General features: G+C 38.8%; 1 protein-coding gene across 1 annotated transcript; it reads left to right on the top strand.

Annotated features, from left to right (window-relative positions):
• Positions 1-738: 738 nt before the first annotated feature.
• ndufs4 (NADH:ubiquinone oxidoreductase subunit S4) lies at positions 739-18,560 on the top strand. The gene is made up of 5 exons (XM_071483481.1): positions 739-897; positions 3,187-3,265; positions 16,642-16,814; positions 17,097-17,170; positions 18,354-18,560. The coding sequence occupies exons 1-5, from the start codon at positions 815-817 to the stop codon at positions 18,455-18,457; spliced, it is 513 nt and encodes a 170-aa protein (XP_071339582.1). The 5' UTR covers positions 739-814; the 3' UTR covers positions 18,458-18,560.
• Positions 18,561-19,338: the final 778 nt, after the last annotated feature.

The raw sequence follows: 19,338 nt of genomic DNA, 5'->3' as shown, positions 1-19,338 counted from the left end.
AACATTCCTCTCCACTTGATTATTTTATTCATGAACATTTTCTGAAATGATAGGGTAGAAACTTTACTGTATCATGTTATGTATTGGTCTTGCTACAGAGAATTATATATGCCCTGAAAAAAGGATCTGTGTTGACCACCTCTAATACCCTACAGCGTGTTTCATTAAACACTGAATCAATATACAAATAACTTAGCATTTTGTAGAATGTTAAGTACAGCAAATAAGTGTTTTATCCCGACAATAATTCCATAAAATGTGCATTTACATTAATATGACATGTATATGTATGTATATAATTTCATAAATTAGTTGAAACATCAAAGGGAAGGGAAACTCATTAAAACCATTTAGAGAGGAACAGCAACATGGGAAGGCGTGTTGAAATGTTTGACAAGCAACTGAGTTTAATCAGCTTCTGAGTTATGTTTGATCCACACTTTAGTCAAACCTAAGTTTAAAAGCTGTGGAGCATACTGATAATTTTATAAAGCAAAACAGAAGAATTAAAAAGGGGAAATATAAGCTTTTGAGAGGACGAAACCATTTCTTGGCTCCAAAAGCAAATTCCTCTTGATGTGCTGAGCTTCTTTCCGTTAACACCCACATTATCGTTATTTGTGATGTGAAACAAACATCAGTGGCGTGAATAGACGCTAGATGTGTCTGGACATGTTTCGCTGCTGGTGACACATCCCTGTAAAGTAATTTTAGTAGCTGGCATCAGTCCTCCATCTCTCTACCAGCTGTCTCCGTCACCAGCTCGTACTGTTTGTTCCTTCGCGTTTGCCGTACGTCATTGTTGACAACAGTCATGGCGTCCTCAATGTCACTTCTCGGCTTGGGACGTTTAACTGTGATCAATGCAGCTTCTAAAGTGTTCCTGAATCCTATCAGGTAATTCCATGTTGGTTGTTTATTTGTTTTATATACATGCGTGTTACTCTGAGTCATTTTGTGTGAAATCTTAACTTCCAAGTTGGCTAAAGACAAAGCAAGAAGGCCGTGAGTCTGGCATGTCACAGGCTAGCAAGTGAATGTAAGCTAACTAGCGTTAAAGCTTAAATCACGTAAATAAAGCATGTTAAAACTTACTGCTCTTTATTGGGCACATGGTTTGAGTTAATACACTTGCTACGTTCTTGCTCACATATTTAAAGTGATTAGGCGCTTAGCAAACTTCAGTGTTATCCCGTGTCCTTACAGCAGTCGGCTAGCAAGCTAATTAGCTAAGACTGGGACTAGCAAGTCTGGGCAGAAATCGGTTAGAGAACCACCGCAGTTAAACGTTGTTCACTGCTCCACACATGTTCTGCATACCATTATTAATATTATTCTGCCAGATGAGGAAAGTAATTTGATAACAGACCTCATCGGAAAAATGTTTTGACACTATTATTATTATAATTATTATTATTATTATTAACTCATTGTGGGCTTTTCAAAAATAGTCGTTAGTTGCAGACTTACAATGATATGATAGAAGATACTGATTCAAAAATAAAACTGTTTTATTTTGTAAGGGTGACTCTGCTGTAACTGTGTGTGTGTGTTTGTGTGAGACAAAGAGACAGCAGTTTGTATAAGATGGCATTATTTATCTTAATGGATTATGATCTATTCAGCTGTATTGGTGCATGAGGAAGCAAATTATGTTGTTTTTTGGATAGAGATATTTGTCTGCCAAGGTCTCTCAACACTGTTGAATATTTCCTTTAAAAATGAATGCAATATGGCTTTTTGTCAGATGAACAGATTCCTCAAATAGTGATGATTGGGGAAAAGCAGCCAGAGGTTTTTCATACTCAGTTATTCGCAACCTGAGAACATTTGTCACATTCCACATGATGGCTTTTCTTTTCAGCTTTTATGATTAGACATTGGCTTCATCATGCAGAAGATGAGATCAATCGCTAATAGATGACAGGTTGGATTGCATTGCTTAGCCAAGAGATACATGGTGTTCTCCAAGTGAAAATTCAGTTGAAAACCAGCAATTGTTTCATCATCTAAATGTGAATTGATAAAGACACTGATGATAAGAAAGGGATGTCTTGCTTAGACAGTGTTGGCGAGTTTGACTAATTTGAGAAACAAAACAAAATGAAACAAAAATTGTTTATCACAGTATGGAAAAAGACCGATTAATAGATAAAAAGAAAAAGAAAAAACAAACAAATAAAAAAAAAAATTGTTGCACATGGTTCCCTAATTTAAAGAGTTAAAACATATTACCTGAGGCTTTAACTAAAAGATATTTGTATTATTGATTGATAAATTATTTTTTTACCTTTTAAGTAAATATGTGCCATATCAAGGAAGCAAGTGTGTGATCAGAACAGAAACCTCCAAACTTCCCAACAATAAATTTTTAATTCCAAAGTCAAAAGGAGATAACCGCTGTCATTTATCAAGCTGAAATAAACAAATATTTCACATTTTTGCTTTGGATTAAAACTTGGTAAATGACTATAACTAGTATTCTGGTATAAGATCAGAATCTCCTTATTTTCCATTGACTGATCTCTTGATGAAGTCATTTCAGCACAGAAATTAATTCTTGCCCCTCAGATACAGTTGTATCTTTTTATAAATATTTATTTCATAAAAAGTGTTTTACACCACAAACCATAGTTGTGTTGGTCACAATGGTGTCATTGATTTTTTTTTTTTATTTAAATTTTTTTACCTCCTCCTGTTTTAATTGAAATATAAGACAGTTGGGGGAAATTCTGAGTGTAAAAATCATACATTTGAAATGAATAAAAGTGTGATTATGCTGGCATTATCTGCACTGTGGTTATCTGGAATAGCCCTTCCCTGCCCGAGCTATGATGGCACAGAGCTGTTTTGTGACAGGACATGGCTGCACATTCACAAAGAGCTACACAGTCCTCGCCTGTCAGTTGACCACAGCCAACATTAAGCACGTCCTGTCATTAGGATGAGAGCGACAGTCTGCCAGAGATTCACCAGACAGAACTAATATGTGGCGGGGGTGGGTGGGTGGGTGGGGGGGGGGTGTTCGCTCCTGGTCCCTTCTTTTTCACTGCATCCTTGCCTCATCGCTTCCTCCAAGATAGTCAGTGTTTGCAGAGTGTAACTTGTTCGTCATTCACCTCTTTGTTGCCTGTCTGCCTTTGGCGGTTTGTGCTCTGCGTGTAATGTCTATCTAATGGTTTTCAGGTCTACAGGCACATCAACATCGAGGCTGGCAGAGAAACCAGGACAAGACACGCAACTTATTACGGTTGATGAGAAATTGGTAAGGATCCCTCTCTCTTCAACGTGACACAGGAATTGGTGTTTGTCTGATCTGCAGTCCTCCAATTACTTTCCTGGAAAATTTGTTAAAAAACTCACCTAACTCACTGCCAAAGAGAGTTTGTAATAGACAGTAGGCTTTTGTAACAATATGATGGTAATGGCAAATGTCATCATTGGTAGTTCTGTTTGTGCTCACAGCGCTCATTTATCCTCTTTTCGCACTCCTCCCTACCTTTGATGACAAGTTATTAAAAGACATTACTGCAACTACCAATAATTTACTAAATGGAGTCTAGTCTTTTTTTTTTTTGGTCCACCTCATTTATATCAGCGAGGATACACCACATATTAAAAACATTTCTCAGTATATTGCAATATTATTTAACAGTAACACAAAGATAAACCATGTAACTGAATCAGCACCTCTCTCATTTTCAACAAAACTCAAACATTTTAACCTTGTGTAACATTCAGCTTTTGGTTTAATATTTTCACTTATATTCTTATGAAGCAAACACATTCAGAAATCATTTGAAATCACTTACACATTTCCAGCTCCGTTTTAAAAGTTATATATACAAGCTATGTCCTCTAGAGACAGTGACCTTCAGCAAAGATCAGAGGAAAATGAAGATGTGGGTGGAAATCTCTAGGTGCCTCCAAATTAGATTTTATTTTTCTTTAGGGTTCAGTGAGTGTATTATAGGATTATGTTTTTTTGTACTAGTATTTAGTATTAGTATTTGATCACTATATTGTTTTCATAATCTATGGCCTTGTAACAATAGCGTAATTACTAATATCCACCAATACAATAGTAAGAGTGAGGGTATTGTGGATCTAAGTATGTTTGTATTGTAACTTCAATTTGTGCTGAACATTAAACCTAAATCCAGTGTTTCAGTGACAGATTACTGGCAGCCATCATTCACAGTAACACCAGTGTTGTGATTACGTTTAGAGCCTTCTGTGGTCACACACCTACCTATATTAAAGAGCTACTGCAGCAATGTAAATTTCAGGTCCTCTGATCAGGGTTTTTATTGGCTGTTCCTCAGTCCTGGCTCCAGACAAAAGCTAAAGTCTAGCTCCTAAACTTTGGACCTTTCTCCTATTGGATTTAAGATGTTTGGATACTGTAGACATTTTTAAAAAGCAACTAAAGACCCATTTGGTTAGACCGACTTTTGTTTAATTTGTTCTGTTTTTTGTTTTTATTTGTCATTTTTGTTCTTTCATTGTGAAGCACTTTGTGACATATGCTCTTGAAAGGTGCTATATAAAAATTACTTACAGTGATTTATTTTGTTCTTTCTGAGATGTGGAAGCTTTGAAGCTGGTTGATTTACATGTTGCTTGGTCTATGTTGACATGACATAGCTTCCATACTGTACATGTCTAATCCAGTTATGTTTAGTCCTCTGCTTTGTAAAGTGTCAACACTTTTAAATTAGAGCACACACATTTCAGTTAGTTATCTGTACTCTATTGTCTTCATTTGTAGCTAACATTTGTTAACTTAATGGTCATTTGTTACTCATGTTATTTCAGTTCTAGTAACTAACACCCAGCAGAATGTTTTTGTCTAGAATTATTTGTATTCTTCATATTAGTGTTGTAGCTGTTCTGTTGTACTGTATATGCTCCTTAAAGATGAAAATATGATCGAAAGAGGAGCCCACTGATTTAGTGTTGCCCTCCTGTAGCATTGTTGGACTCATCATTGAGAGAGAGAGAAAAAGAAAGTACAAAAAAAATGACCAAAACTGATGCAGCAGAACCATAATTACAGTATTTTTTTATTCCATGAAATTTTTGTTCTTGTCAAAAGTTGGAAACTAAAGAGCATTTTTTCACATTTTTTATTACTTTTTGTACTGGTTACATGTAAATGTGGCCAAGAAATCATCTTTCTCCAGGAACATTTTGCTGGAAATATCACCGCTTCTCCAATCCAATTCCCGGGTTGCGAAACTAGGTTTCACAGTTTCTTATATACATTATGTTGAATGTATTAAAGTAACTGCAGAAACCCAACTGTAACCTGATTAAGTGCATGTACATGAAGCTAAAATGCTGCATTTTTCTCTTTTAGCCTTGCAGTTAGAGACTACATCTGTGGCTGTCTTTCATGACTTTCTATGAGCAGTCAATACACTTGTCAACTGGACAGCACAGCTCCTTGAAGAGCAGGTTTCAGCTAAAGATACGTAATCTAAGCTAGATCACGGGTCAACGGGTGACTAAGAAGTCACTGTTGAGAATGACGTTTTCTTTAAATTATGTGGTAAAGCTGTATTTATATTTCATCAGACAGGGTCTTTGGTGCCCCCTCTCATTTAGTGCCAAAGCACAGTCTGAGCAGTGATGAGCGTTAATTCGAAGCGTCTGAGACTTGCAATGTCCCAACTGTAAAAAAACAAAGAGGGATCTTTGAAGTAAATGCTTTGTCATTAAAAGACGAAGGAGATAGAAGATAACGGAGAAAAGGGGAGTTTGGGGAGAATGTGGGAGTCTGTTGTGGACTTGTTTTGTGGGGGGGGGGTTGCTGTGTGTGGGCAGCGTCAGTGCGCTTTTGTCCCAGACTGAGGCTGACCATACTGGCAGACAAACCTTTGGCTGGGCGGAGTGTCTGTCTCTGTCCTCTCAGTAGGGGCCACTGAGAGGAACAGCAGAGGAGAGGAAAAAGGGCCTCTAAAAATGGGGAGGGGGTGAAAGAAAAGAAGCTTGCATGGAAAAAAGTTTGTGAGACACCCTGAGACTCACGAAAAAGACAGTGGCCACTTCAGTGTTGCCGGCCACAGAGGTTCCTTTGTGGCGTGCTGTTGCTGGCGGCGGCGGGAAGTACTCTAATGCTTACCCAGACAGGCCAAAAAGAGAGGCCTCAGCTGTTTACAGTACAGTGGTCTCTGTCTCACATGGAAGAGGGCAACGAGAGCACTCTCCCTTTTGGGCATTCAGCGCATGTCATCACGCTAGTCATTCATCAAGCTGTCAATAAGTGTGAATTGCGTTCTGGTTAGACCAATCAAACAAAGGTCTCAATCCACTGAGAGGTTATGCCAGGTTCGCACGCTGTCGAGCAGCCCGGGGAGAAAGTGGTGTGCCACTTGTTGTGTGGTGAACATTTCTGAATAACCTCATTTAGATGAGGTTGCATTTTGGCCAGTGGAAATTATATTTTGAATTCACTCCAAAAACTGTGTCTGACAATATTTGCGTGACTCTCATTATCTTGTCCTTAGTTCTCGTCTGTCCAAAAAATGCAAACCTTACAGGAAGTTGTGTCTCTACAGTTTGTTTGGCCATCTCCATTACAGACAAATTTAGGCTCTGAAGGGCATGGATCTCCTGCAGGTCATGAACTACATGAACTAATCCAGCCAAGAGGATTTTTTATGGATTCTGTTAACAATTTTACTGCAGGCTGCAGACAGACACATAACAAGCAACTGTTTTGATGGCTGATTGGTCATTAAGGTGGCTATAATCAATATTTTTATAATAACAATGGGTCAGATTACTATCTGTAATGTGATTGCAGTTGTGAATCCATAGAGAATTATCACCTGACTCTATATTTCTGAGCTTTATTGCATCTTTTAGCTTATTGTTTTGGTTTTCTGACCCACTGTGTGCTACCTGCACAGCACGAACAGTAGACAGACAGTAAGTTACTAGCTGATGAACTTAGTAGAGCATTTATCAGTGACGTGTATTTCCTGCAGGAGTTAGTAGGGACAGAAACGAGAGCTAAAAGGCTGTTTCCACTGCCCCCAAGTGGGCAGAAAATTCAGTTATTTCAGGTGAAAAGACATTTTTCAAGCAAAAATGCCCAAAATTTCCTCATTCTTGCTTCTAAGAATAAGGATTTGCTGCCTCTTCTTTGAGCTTTTAACTCGTGGTCGTAAAAAGCAATTTGATGTCGTCACCTATTTTTCGAAGATTTATTGACCAAACAATGTATTGATTATCAAGACTGTGTAATCTGCAGATTTAATAATGAAAACAATTACTTGCTGTTGTTAGTGCAAGTCTTGACTGTTTTCATTTCATTCCATGTATTTAAAAGCTCCCAAAAATGAAAAACCTTCCTTAAGTTTGAGATTTTCATGAGCAAGTCTGTGAAGGCATTGTCTGAATTACGGAAAAGGAGGCGAATAAAAAGACCTGCGTGATGGAGCTCCAGTGCCCAAAGCTGTTCCCTAGAGTGCCCATGCCGACCTGCTTTTGTTTGTAATTGCTGTTTGATTAAGCATGCTGGGCAACTCCCAGGGTCCAGCTGGCTGGCCACTGATACACAGCTTCACACGTAATGTCTGCGATCTCCCTTGATTAGAGTCAGACCTTTTGCTCCACTCCCTCGCCCCGTGCAGAAACAACTGCAGTGATAACCTTAGCAGCTGCTTCAGTATGCGATAAAACAATATCCCCTACTTATGCTCGAGTGTCTCAGTGTCTGCTCCTGCTACAGCCATGGCCAAGTGCACCCCCCCTCTCCACATAAAGACAACACCATAATCTTAAAGCGCTTGTGAAGCCTTGTTATAGAGTTCTCTAAAGGCACTAGGGTTTTATGAGACAGAGGAGGACAGTTATTCAAGTGTGGGAAGCTGAGGTGGAAGGAGGGAGGAAGACGGGGAGAGGAGGAGAGTATTAAATTGGTGGGCACATTTGATGCTTGGCAGGTTGAGTTTGCTAATCTGAAATCTTTGGTTTCTTGCAAATTTGGAGCCCAGCTCTTTCTTGGCAAGTAACATCACATCTGGACAAAAGATGTGGGGTTTGAGTGGGGCAAGGTAGCTGAGTCTGAAGGCAGGTTGTCAGTTGTTTTTAAGACCTAGATTAAAATCAGATTGAAAGGTCCTGAATCTGTCAGTCAAGATTTGTCATGCAGAGATATCATAAAATTCCCTGATACAGAAATCGCACTGAGGGAGCTGGTGAACACAAGATCCTCTCAGTGTATCATTAGGGCTGTTTAATCAGCCATGCCATTTTGCTTAGTGTCACTTGAGAGCTCAATATCCATAGAATAAAATGTGTTTTCAGAGTGTCTTTGGCCAAAGTACTCTCAGCTACTGCAACCTTAAACAGGTATTTGCTTTCACATTTGGAAATTGCCAGAACGTCAGCGTGTAGGACGATGAATACTCAGAATCACTCTAAAAACGCAGCTATCCCAACTATGAGGATAAATTTAGCACAAGCAGTTTAAGTCTGCAGTACAGGGGTGTATATTCCCTAAGCCTGTCTAGCCTCAGACACTGAGTGACCTACAGTGGAGCAGACCACATTCACCACCCCACCCCCCTTCCTCTCCCTCTCATCCTCCTCTCCCACCCTTCCTCCCTCCTTCCCACATAGACAACTTAAGTGTCTGTTTTGTCTGGTTGCCCTTTCATACGGCGCGCTTATGCAAAAAATCTCTCGGCTCAAGTTTGGAGTAGTGGGTCAGAGGAAGTTGGTCTTTGAAGAGTGCCAGACAAGAGGCTTTATTATGTATCATCCACTAAATAGTATTTCATTCATTAACACTCTCTTCCATAGAGACTAAGCCTCTTAAGAGGACTTCTCAGCCCTGTCAGCGCCAAGTAGTTTTAGGAAGTATCTAGCTGCAAAGTGTTTTGTTTGCAGAGCGGTTAAAAAAATAAAGGTTTGCTACTTCTGTTTCCCTACTCTTCCATTTATTCATTGGTTGGAAGCTAGCAGCTCTTTTTCTAATGTGCTGCACTTGGTTTTGGTGTCTTACACGATCATAAGTCTGGGTTCGAATGATTTTTTGTCTTTCCATCTGTTTGTTGTCGTAACATCACAACAAAAAGCTAACGTAATCATTTTTAAACATAATTTATGTTTCATTTTGAATTTCACCACATAACGTGTAGTAGAGCTGAATCTAATAGTTAATGAATTCATTCATTTTAATTTACTAGCCTGAAGATCAATCATGGATAGCGGATTCTTCTGGTTTCAGATTTTCAAACCTAATTTTTTGTTTTTACTTGTCTGTGTACTGGCCACATTTTACTATTTGCTGACATACTATGGACCAAAAGATTAAACAATTATTTATTATGTAAATAATTGGTAGATTAAACGAAGTGAAAATAATTAGTTACTGCCGTAATGTGCACTGCTAAAAAAAATTGTAGAAAATGTTAAAATAGCAACAAACATCTCAAGTTTCCTGATCCAGAGTCTTCATGTTGCTTGTTTTGTCCATGAACTCAAAGATTTTCAGTTTATATGATATAAAACAAGGAAAAGCAGCAAAACTGCAATGTTTGGCATTTGTGCTTGATAAATCATCGCAGCATTTTACATATGAAAAAACATTTTTTTGAGATGCTGTACAACACACAAACAAACAAGTGTGTCTGCATCCCACATATTCATAAATGACCTCCTCCTCTACCCCCTCTTTCCAGTCCGCGGCGGTATGTGTAATGTGAGATTCGAGATGACCCTCACGCCAGCTGCTTCTTGTTCTCCAGAGCTTAACCACTCCCACACATGAGCAAGCAACATAATATTTGTTTCTTTTAGAGACGCCCCCTATGTCCAATCAGTAATTGGCACGCTTTTTCCACTTCAAAGACGTCGGAAGGTGGGAACCGGCGGAGGCTGATGAGTGAGGCTCTTGGTCTGGGTGTGGGCTGGAGAGTTGGGGGTTAAGGGTGATGTGTTTAGGCTTTCACCACATGCTGACTCAACATGATTCAGTTTGGCTGACCTTATGACCCCTCCTGGCTGCCGGGCTGCAGTTTTGGCATACGGGTGTTCGTGCTATGATAGGCTGGACCGTACTTGTGTGAGGACTGTCACGGTGTCCTCCCTTACCCATAATGAGGTGGTAGTGATGGTCCAAGTGTTTTGTCTGAGTCAGTCATGCACGGACATCCTTTGTTTGTTTATTTGTTTGTTTATTTGGTTGCTGTACTAACAGGAAAATTCACTCTGTGCCTTAGTTAAGATTTGTAAACCCTAACAAGTCTTAAAAATAGGACTGCCGTTACTAATGTGTTTATACAAGGTGGCCCTGGTGTGGACTATTTTACTAAGATTAGAAGATGCATATGTCTGAAGCGATTGTATTCATGATTAATCTGTTGATATTTTATTGATTGTTTAGTTTGTCTATAAAATGTCAGCTATAAAGAGAAAAACATCTTGAAATGTCTTGTTCTGTGTAGCCAACAAACACAATCAGTTCATAATAACATCAAACAAAGAAAATCAAGCCAGACCACTAAGTGTGCTGTGTTTTTGATTCATTATCAATTATTACCACAAAGGGCATAAGTAATTAATATTTAATGAGCAAAATGATTAGTAAAATAGTCAGTTACTCAATTGACACATAATGAAATGGCAACTACTTTGATACTTGATTAATTTTAGTCCCTTTTTAAGCAAAAATGATTATTTAGCTCAGATTCTTTGTAGCTCTAATCATTTATTAAAATTGGTGGCAGTTAAGTCTCTGATCAAGTTATTGTACAGTCAAGCACTAGTCTGATTATGAATGGTTATTTATTAAAATCCATTGTGCAAAGTAACAGTGTTGATTCCACAATTAGTTTCAATACAGTACCTTCATGTTTTGTCCAAGTCTTTGCTCTGCACTTTATTGGAGAGTTGATCATTTTTACAACTAATAATTGAGTCAGAATCATTGTAAGAACAGATGTTAATTTCCTTTTATGGTTTCCTTAAGTTTAAAATAGTCTTTCTCTTTCTCTAAAAGGGAACAAAGGGAGTATCAAATGATTGAGTAAAAAAGACAGAGCTATTCGGTTAACTAAGTGACTGAACAGTAATGTGTTCCTTACACTCACTTCTTTTCAAGCCCTTGTCTACATTTTGCCATATCCCATGATGCTCCAAGTCCCCCAGTATGAAACACAATACAGAACTCCTCATGCTTAAAAAAATCATCTGTATTGTATTGTTTTCTAAAGATGCATCAAAAGTAATGTCTGATTTTAATTTTTTTTTTTTTTTTTTTGGGGGGGGGGTTACTTTCTTATTGACAAACCACTTTCAATGGTACATTACATTTATTCTCTTGTCACAGATAATACCCTTTACAGATATGCATGACATACCACAGAAATCTTTCAGCTTTTCTTTCATTTGGACCAGATCTGCAAATGATATGAGACAAAATAGAGACCATTCTTTATATCACTGAGCAGGCAAAACAAAACAAAAAAATGCAACCTCATTTATTTGAACATGTGCAAACAGACATTGCTGGTATACAGTGCATTCAGAAAGTATTCAGACCCATTCACTTGTTTCACAAATTTGTTATGTTGCAGCATGTCCATTTTTCCCCCTTTGAAATAAGTATTCAAACCCTTCACTCAGTACTCAGTCGAAGCACCTTTGGCAGCGATTACAGTCTTGAGTCTTCTTGGGTATGACATGACAAGCTTTGCACACCTGGATTTGTGGATTTTCTGCCGTTCCTCTCTGCAGATCCTCTCAAGCTGTGTCAGGTTGGATGGTGACCGTTGGTGGACAGCTATTTTCAGGTCTCTTCAGAGATGTCCGATTGGGTTCAAGTCAGGGCTCTGGCTGAGCCACTCAAGGACATTCACAGAGTCCTTAAGCCGCTCCTGTGATTTCTTTGCTATGTACTTAAAGTCATTGTCCTGTTGGAAGGTAAACCTTTGGCGCACTCTAAGGTCCTGTGTGCTCAGGACCAGATACCAGGAAGGATATCTCTGTACTTTGCTTGATTCAGCTTTCCGTCAACACCAACCAGTGTCCCTGCCCCTGTTGCTGAAAAACACCCCCACCAGTGTTGGGATGGTATTGGGCAGGTGATGAGCGGTGCCTTTTTTCCACGAGACATGATGCTGTGAATGGAGTGTCAGACAGTTTCATCTTGATTTCATCAGACCAGATAATCTAGTTTCTCACAGTCAGAGAGTCATTAAGGTGCTTTTTTTGCAAACTCCAAGCAGCTTTCATGTGTCTTTCACTGAGGACAGGCTTTAATCTGGCCACTCGACACTAAAGCCAGGAACGGTGGAGTGCTGCAGTGATGGTTGTCCTTCTGGAAGTTTCTTCTATCTCCACACTGGATCTCTGGGATAACAGCCAGAGCGACCATCCCATTCTTGGTCACCTCTCTTTCCAAGGCCCTTCTCCCCTGATTGTTCAGTTTCGTCAGGCAGCCAGCTCTGCTTGTGAGGCCACTGTGTTCACCTTTTTTTTTTGTAGGCTTACTCTGAGGTGGAGTAAGGCAGACAGTGTAGAAACATCTCAAAGATGTGAAAAAAAATGAAAGGTACCTGAGCAAAATTTTAAAATCCATCCATCCATCCATCCATCTAAAATGATTAAAATGTGAAAAAAAAAGAATGGGTCTCACTACTTTCTGAATGCACTGCATTATTTTGTAACCTGACCACTGCATTTCTAGTCTTTACCCTGCAAACTTTCCGGGGTTGTCTCGTAGTATATCCCAACTGCACTCCAAGGAGAGTATTTTGTTGTTTTGGTACCTGACGCAGTACGCACCACCAATGCAGTCTCTTACATTTTTTGGACACAAGGCAGCTTTTTTTCTGAATGCCCACCAACGTGAACCAATGTTAGACAGAAGAAAGAAGTGAAACAAAATGGCAGCCAGGCTCCTCAATTTTTCTTGAGGTTCTGAAGTCGATTTTAAGTGGAGAGAAATTCATACCAGGATGGAAAAGACCTGTTTCATTCACAATAATCTGAATACAATCAATTTCACAAATATTTCATTTAGAGGCATTTTGTATCTCACCTCCCCCCAAGGAAAACTATATCCTTTATACTTTTATTTTTGATATCTCATTGTTTCCTACAGTTTTTCCTCACTTAAGCACATTTAGATTTTCTCTCTTGTTTACCCCGAAATCTTTCATCCCAGATCTCTGTTGGAGCATTAGGGGTACCAGCTTTCAGCATTCTGGTGGGCCCAGTGGCCCCACAGCGACAAGCCCCTATGCTCTTTATTTGGCACGTAGCCTGGAGGTGTCAGAATTATCGACACGCTTTCACGTGACGGAGACTTTGCCAGCCTTTTTCCCCCCTTTCTTAAGCCCTGCATTCTGTCTGCCCAGCCAGGTATTGTAGGGCCCCGTGAAGGCCCTGTGAATAGTGTCAAACTTGATAGTTCTCATTTTGCTTCCTGTACATGGCAGAAGAAAAAGTGCCCACCGTGTGGGTTTTCCTTTTGTGATGGCCCTCTCTAGTCTTCCTGGGAACACACCACATTCCAGCCACAATCATTCCCTTTGTGAATCTGGGTATTGTGGGTGAGTCTGTTATGCCAATAACCCTCCTAGCTTTCAGTGTAATGCGTGCAAGTATCATAGAAGTCTAGACTCGTATTTTTTGCAAACAATGCCAGATAATGAGCAGTGTGTTTTCAGTGATTTGGCAGAGTTTTTGTTTTGACATATCCTCCCTCATTCATGAAGGACCTTTTGTGCTCATCCACGCCTAAGATGTGATTTAAGGTCTGCTACATCTGGACAAATTATGGCACCACTTTACCATACATGGGCCTCATGTGTCAGTTATGGTTTATGTAACACACATACGCGTAACCATAGTCTGGTCTGCTAATCCCAAGGGTATAATTTTTAATGCGTCTCGGAGAGGGATTTTCGTGCATCTATCCCCTTGAACAGACCAGACAACAGAACTGCTAAATATTTCTGACTGCAAATTTTATTTATCTCAACTCAAAAGATATTTGTACATGATTTTTTCCCCCAGTTCACAATTCAGAATTTGTTATGATAGGTTTTTGTAAACAGTTTTGATCGGAGGAGGTTTTTCTTACCCCTTGTTTTTGGCGTACAGCTCTTTCAAACATTATCCGTTAGGATTAAAATGTTTATCCCGCTGAAAGAAAAAAAAAATTAAAACACTTTTAATTACCTGCAGAAAAAAAACCTGGCATCTCATTTTGTTGCTCTCTCACACTGTCTTGTGTATGATTGTGTCATGAACTGTCCACCATAACCCCCTTTGGGTGAAGGGAACATGTTTTCCTCTTCTCTGTGACAAGAGCGAATTGTTAAGGTTAAGTAGATAGGGCAGCCGGAAATAATTACCGAGCACTTGTGAAGTTTTTTTCCCCCCCTTTTGTTCGTCTTTTCCCTTTCATTTTAACAATCTTTTCAATGTGCAGATCTTGTTTATCATTAAATTCAGTCTGCTCTTGCCTCTTAGCATGGCAAAAGATATTTCACTGAAACAAGCAATAGTTAAGCAACTGGACCTGTAATTTCTTAGGCTTAAATACCATTGGAAACTCCTTTTGCCCAAGGAAAGGCGGGCTTTTGTGTGGAGTTCATGCAAAACGACCCCCTTTCTACAAATCAACTGGCAGATGACAGACAATGATGAAAATTTGATTCTTTGAAGTTGTAATGGCCATTGAAATGTGTAAAATTCTTGTATTGAAAGGAGAGCACCCTGGAAAGCCCTCAGTCTTGGGTGGCTGCTGCCTGCATGCTGGGAGGTTCGTCTGTGTTTTGTCGCCGACTTCCCATTGCTTGTTTGCTAATTCCCTGAAGAATCGGACCAGATCCTTGATAGCAGCTTGAAGGGGCTCCAGTTGCTCAGGAATATGCATTTAGTACGCCCTAAAGGCCCCTCCTCCTCCTCTTGTCGCGCTGGCCTACTTTCTGATGGTCTGGAATAAATCACCTCAAGTATTAGGCATTAATTTCATCCACCTCAATGCAAAAGAGTATGAATAACAGCATCAAGATGGCTATTATATTCTTCTTATTCGGTTTTCTTTTTTGTCCTTTGAATCCATGATTGATTTTTCCACATATTTAAGTTACGGCTTTGTGTTTTTCTTTTTTACAGTGCTGTTATTCAGTTACACTAAAATCGTGCACAAATTTAAAGTCTAAATAACAAAAATGTGAATTATTGAACTGAAGCCTGATAAAAGTCCTCAGCCCATTAAACACTGATGGACATTTACAAGCTCCACATAAAAAAAATAAAGAAAATCACAGCAAATTTGTGACGGGTTAAATCTCAGGAAAGATTGAAATGCAGTTGTAAGAGTCGAGCTGGCAGAGACAAAAATGCCCACAGAGTGATCATCAGACCACAGAAACAATAAAAAGACTATCCAAACTTTTAGTTTATTTTACAGTGCCTATAAAAAGTGTTCATTCTGGATTGTTCATATTTTATTGTTTTTCTGACACTGAAGATGCATTTGAGCTTTTTTTGACCCCGATGTTTGAAGGTGAAAATAAATCTCTACCGACTGATGTGAAGCACAAAAATGTAAAACACAAAGCAGTTGATTACCTAAATACTTTTTATAGCCACTGAACATTTTCCTAACCCCGTTTGTTTCTGACAATAAGAAGATGCTGTCACAGCTTAAAGTTGTATTTTAAGTTGTATATAACACCTGCGAGCTAGCTTTCAGATGACCCGTCTCAACAAACACACACGCATATATCTTTTCACAAACCCTTATTGTTCGCAGGGGAAGAAAAAGACGTCAGTCACCAAGTCAAATGAAAGTCAGAATGGCTGTTGAGGACCACAGGCTGGTTTGCAACCAGAAACATGTCAATTAGTTATTTTCAGACGTGTGATAGCATAAAGAAGAAGCTTTGTTTTGACTGCTCAGTTGAACCCTCTTCTAAGTTCAATCTTACACTGATTATTTCTCTACAAGTCAATTACTTTATACACATTTAATTTAGTTTTTAAAATTTTAATTCAGTTGTTCACCTGCATGTCTGCAAATCAGTACCTGGAGCAGTACTCACATCAAATCAGCAATAACCTGTTTGTAACATTGGATTAGAGTGGCAATGATTAGGCGATTGACAGAAAATTAATCAGCAGCTACTTTCCTAATTGATTCATCTTTTTAATCCTTTGTCAAGCAAAAATGCCAAATGTTTGCCAGTTCCAGCTTCACAGATCAGATAATTTCTCCTCGACATGTGATCATAAACTGAATTGATTGTGCGTTATTAAATCCATCATTAAATAACAGAAGAAATGTGATGCATCACTGTGGGCTGTGGAAAATTATTACTGTTCAACAGTTTCTGATATTTTTGGGATAAAGCAATTCATTGATGAGATAATCAGATTAATCAATAATGTAAAATAATTGTTAGCTTCAGCTCTACATGGGATTGTTATTAAATGAAAGAAAAAAAAAAAAAGGTCAAACTATTATAGGACCTTTTGATAAATTGGTTTAGGAAAGCTTTAGTATATTTAGGCCTGAATTGTTTTAATTCCTGCTGTTCTTCAGTCTGACATTAACTTGACCCCTGTTATTTACCGTAGAATGTGCTTCTGTCTGTCTGTCTTTAGGACATCACCCCTGTGACAGGGGTCCCAGAGGAGCACATCAAGACACGCAAGGTTCACATATTTGTACCCTCTAAATCAGCCATGCAGTCAGGAATCAACAGCACCAAAAAGTGGAAGATGGACTTTGACACCAGAGAGCGCTGGGAGAACCCGCTGATGGGCTGGGCCTCAACGTAAGAATATCTCCAGCCCCTACCTGCAGCACATAAAATGAAATTATATGAATTTTTTTCCTTTTGGCTCTTCTGTGTTGCGGTTATACTTTTTTCATAATTATATTAACAGGAAAATGATGAGTTTACATTACTTTTAGAAATGGTTAAACTCACAAATGGGCCTCAAAGGATTTCATGGTCATCCTCTATCCTTGGATAATGTTTTTATATTTTGGATCATAAAATGTTTCTTATGCTATTTACCATTGTGTGGCATCTCTTTCTCTTTCTGCCTTTCAGGGCTGATCCCTTATCCAACATGGTGCTTTCTTTCTCCTCCAAGGAAGATGCCATTGCTTTTGCTGAGAAAAATGGTACGAAATCTAAGAATTTTCCCAGATTTTAGATAGACCTTAACACTTGAAACAAAATGTTTGCGTAAAACCTCATATAGAAGTGAATACAGTGACTCCAATAATCATGGACAATCAGTTCAGGGTTAAAAATTAGGTAACGTGGTAATGACACACACAGTCGCTTGGAGTTTTACCAAAATGTAATCACTGGAATGAGAATAAGTGCAATTTTAAATGAACACGGTATAAGTAACATTTTTTAGTTACAATTAGATGTATCAGTGATACCATATAGTAAGTTATTGTTGTTAGTAGGAGGATTGTGACTGTTGACGGGGTTGCCAGTTTTGTTTGCGATGACATTGGAGAGTGATGTGATTGGTGCAGGATTGACTAGATTTAATGTGGATCAATGTGCACTTTGATCAAATAGAGTCAGTTATAGCATCGCATAACACAAAGCATCAGTGGGACACTTGAACATCCTGAGTGGTTACTGAAAGCTTTTGTTTTATTTTTTGTTTATTTTAAACAGGCATTTCAATTATATAAAGAATATGCAATAAATAACATTTTTGAAACCAGGTATGAAAATCTGAATAACAGATTTATCCCTCTGAATGTGATGTCCTGCAGTGTATTCTCAACAACAAATAAATCACTGATCAGATTTTTGAAGATGAACTCAACTCTTTTTGCCAAAGACTAGCAGAGATCATCACACTCTCTGGATCTTGACAAAATCATATTTTTTAAAATGTTGACAGCTTATTGAACTTTTCAGACCAGGATTGTCATCATCTGATGGTGATAGTAAAATAGCAAAGGTTAAAATGACTTTATTGCATTAAAAACAAATCGAGTAATAAAACATTAAGGGAATACGTTTGATGGGCCAACAGGACTATGTGAAACAGTCCTCTGTTACTTAGAGTTAAACATGGCTCTCTGTCGAGCAATGCTCAGCAGAGAGTTCACTTTGAATCAGAGAACTGAACCATCTGGGAAAGTTTGTTGAAACTAAGCAAAGAAACTGGCTTACTCTGTTTATTGCACCATGAAAGCGATTAGTGCAGTTCTGACTACACACAGCCTGTTGATGTCTACAAAACACCTCATTGTGGTTGGAGCTCAGCCAAAGTGAACATACGTGACGCTCTCGCCCCCATCACTTACTCTGATGATGATGTTTGTGCTTCAGGTTGGAGCTACGATATAACAGAGAAGAGGAGCTCAAAGCCCCGAGTGAAATCCTACGGCGCAAACTTTTCTTGGGACAAGAGGACCAGGAGGTCCGCTAAGTAAACTGAAGACACACATCTGTTAGTTGGCTTGACCTCAGCGTGTCCCACAGCAGACCTGTATCATTCTTGTCAATAAATGCATAATTATATATGTTTAAACCAAACATTTGGGTCATTATCGCTTTTATTCTTCAAGCATTCACCTCATTACTGACTACCTAGCATAGTGTACTCGATTAATGAAGTGTTTGTCCTGAGTTGAGTTGAGCAACTGCAAAACAAAGGGCAACATATTATTACAATTAGGACCTGTTTAAACACAGGAATAAATATCTCTGTGGGCCAAAACCAGTGACATTTTTCCTGCGTGAGTGTATGTTTCCATCCTGTTACCTGAATTGTTTCAGTGCTTAGTGAGCTGCACAACGGGAAAATAAATAAAAAGGAACAACATGTTTGTTTTGTCAGAGCAACAGGTTAAAACTGAAAAATATTGAGTTACTATGATGTACAACAAAGAAAAGCAGCAGAGTCCTCACAGAGGAGAAGCTAGAACTGCTTGTAAAATAACTTGAAACGTTTGATTGAATTTCAAAATAGCTGCCACTCAACTGATGCCAAGTCAACTTCATTAAGCTCTACATACCAGCATAAGAAAAACAGTTAAAAGTAATGGTGGTGGCAGGTTCAAAAGAGTCTAACCATCCTTTTCACACATCCCGGGTTTATAGCCCGATTCCAAATGGTGAAGAAAATAGTCAGACTTGTAATGCAGGAGAATTAGTGCGCTTGTGATGTGGACATATTTTATGTGAAGCATGTGCTGATTTCCATTTTTGGTTTGATTAAAAAAAACAAAATTTCTCAATAAGCCAATAATAAAGTCAGCTATGTAACTGCCTTCCTGCTCCCTGGTGAGATAAAGTTCAGGTCTTTGGAAAA

This window comes from Trachinotus anak, unplaced genomic scaffold (genome assembly GCF_046630095.1).
Source record: "Trachinotus anak isolate AG129_WGS33_773 ecotype Australia unplaced genomic scaffold, CSIRO_AGI_Tana_v1 ptg000008l, whole genome shotgun sequence".
Taxonomy (NCBI): domain Eukaryota; kingdom Metazoa; phylum Chordata; class Actinopteri; order Carangiformes; family Carangidae; genus Trachinotus; species Trachinotus anak.
This window is presented reverse-complemented; position numbering and strand designations above follow the sequence as displayed.

Excerpts from the sequence above, each read along its gene's own strand:
- ndufs4 (XM_071483481.1), top strand. The coding sequence starts at position 815 with ATGGCGTCCTCAATGTCACTTCTCGGCTTGGGACGTTTAACTGTGATC. Across the intron at positions 3,266-16,641 it reads TTACGGTTGATGAGAAATTG|GACATCACCCCTGTGACAGG; the intron begins GTAAGGATCCCT and ends GTCTGTCTTTAG. Across the intron at positions 17,171-18,353 it reads TGCTTTTGCTGAGAAAAATG|GTTGGAGCTACGATATAACA; the intron begins GTACGAAATCTA and ends TTTGTGCTTCAG.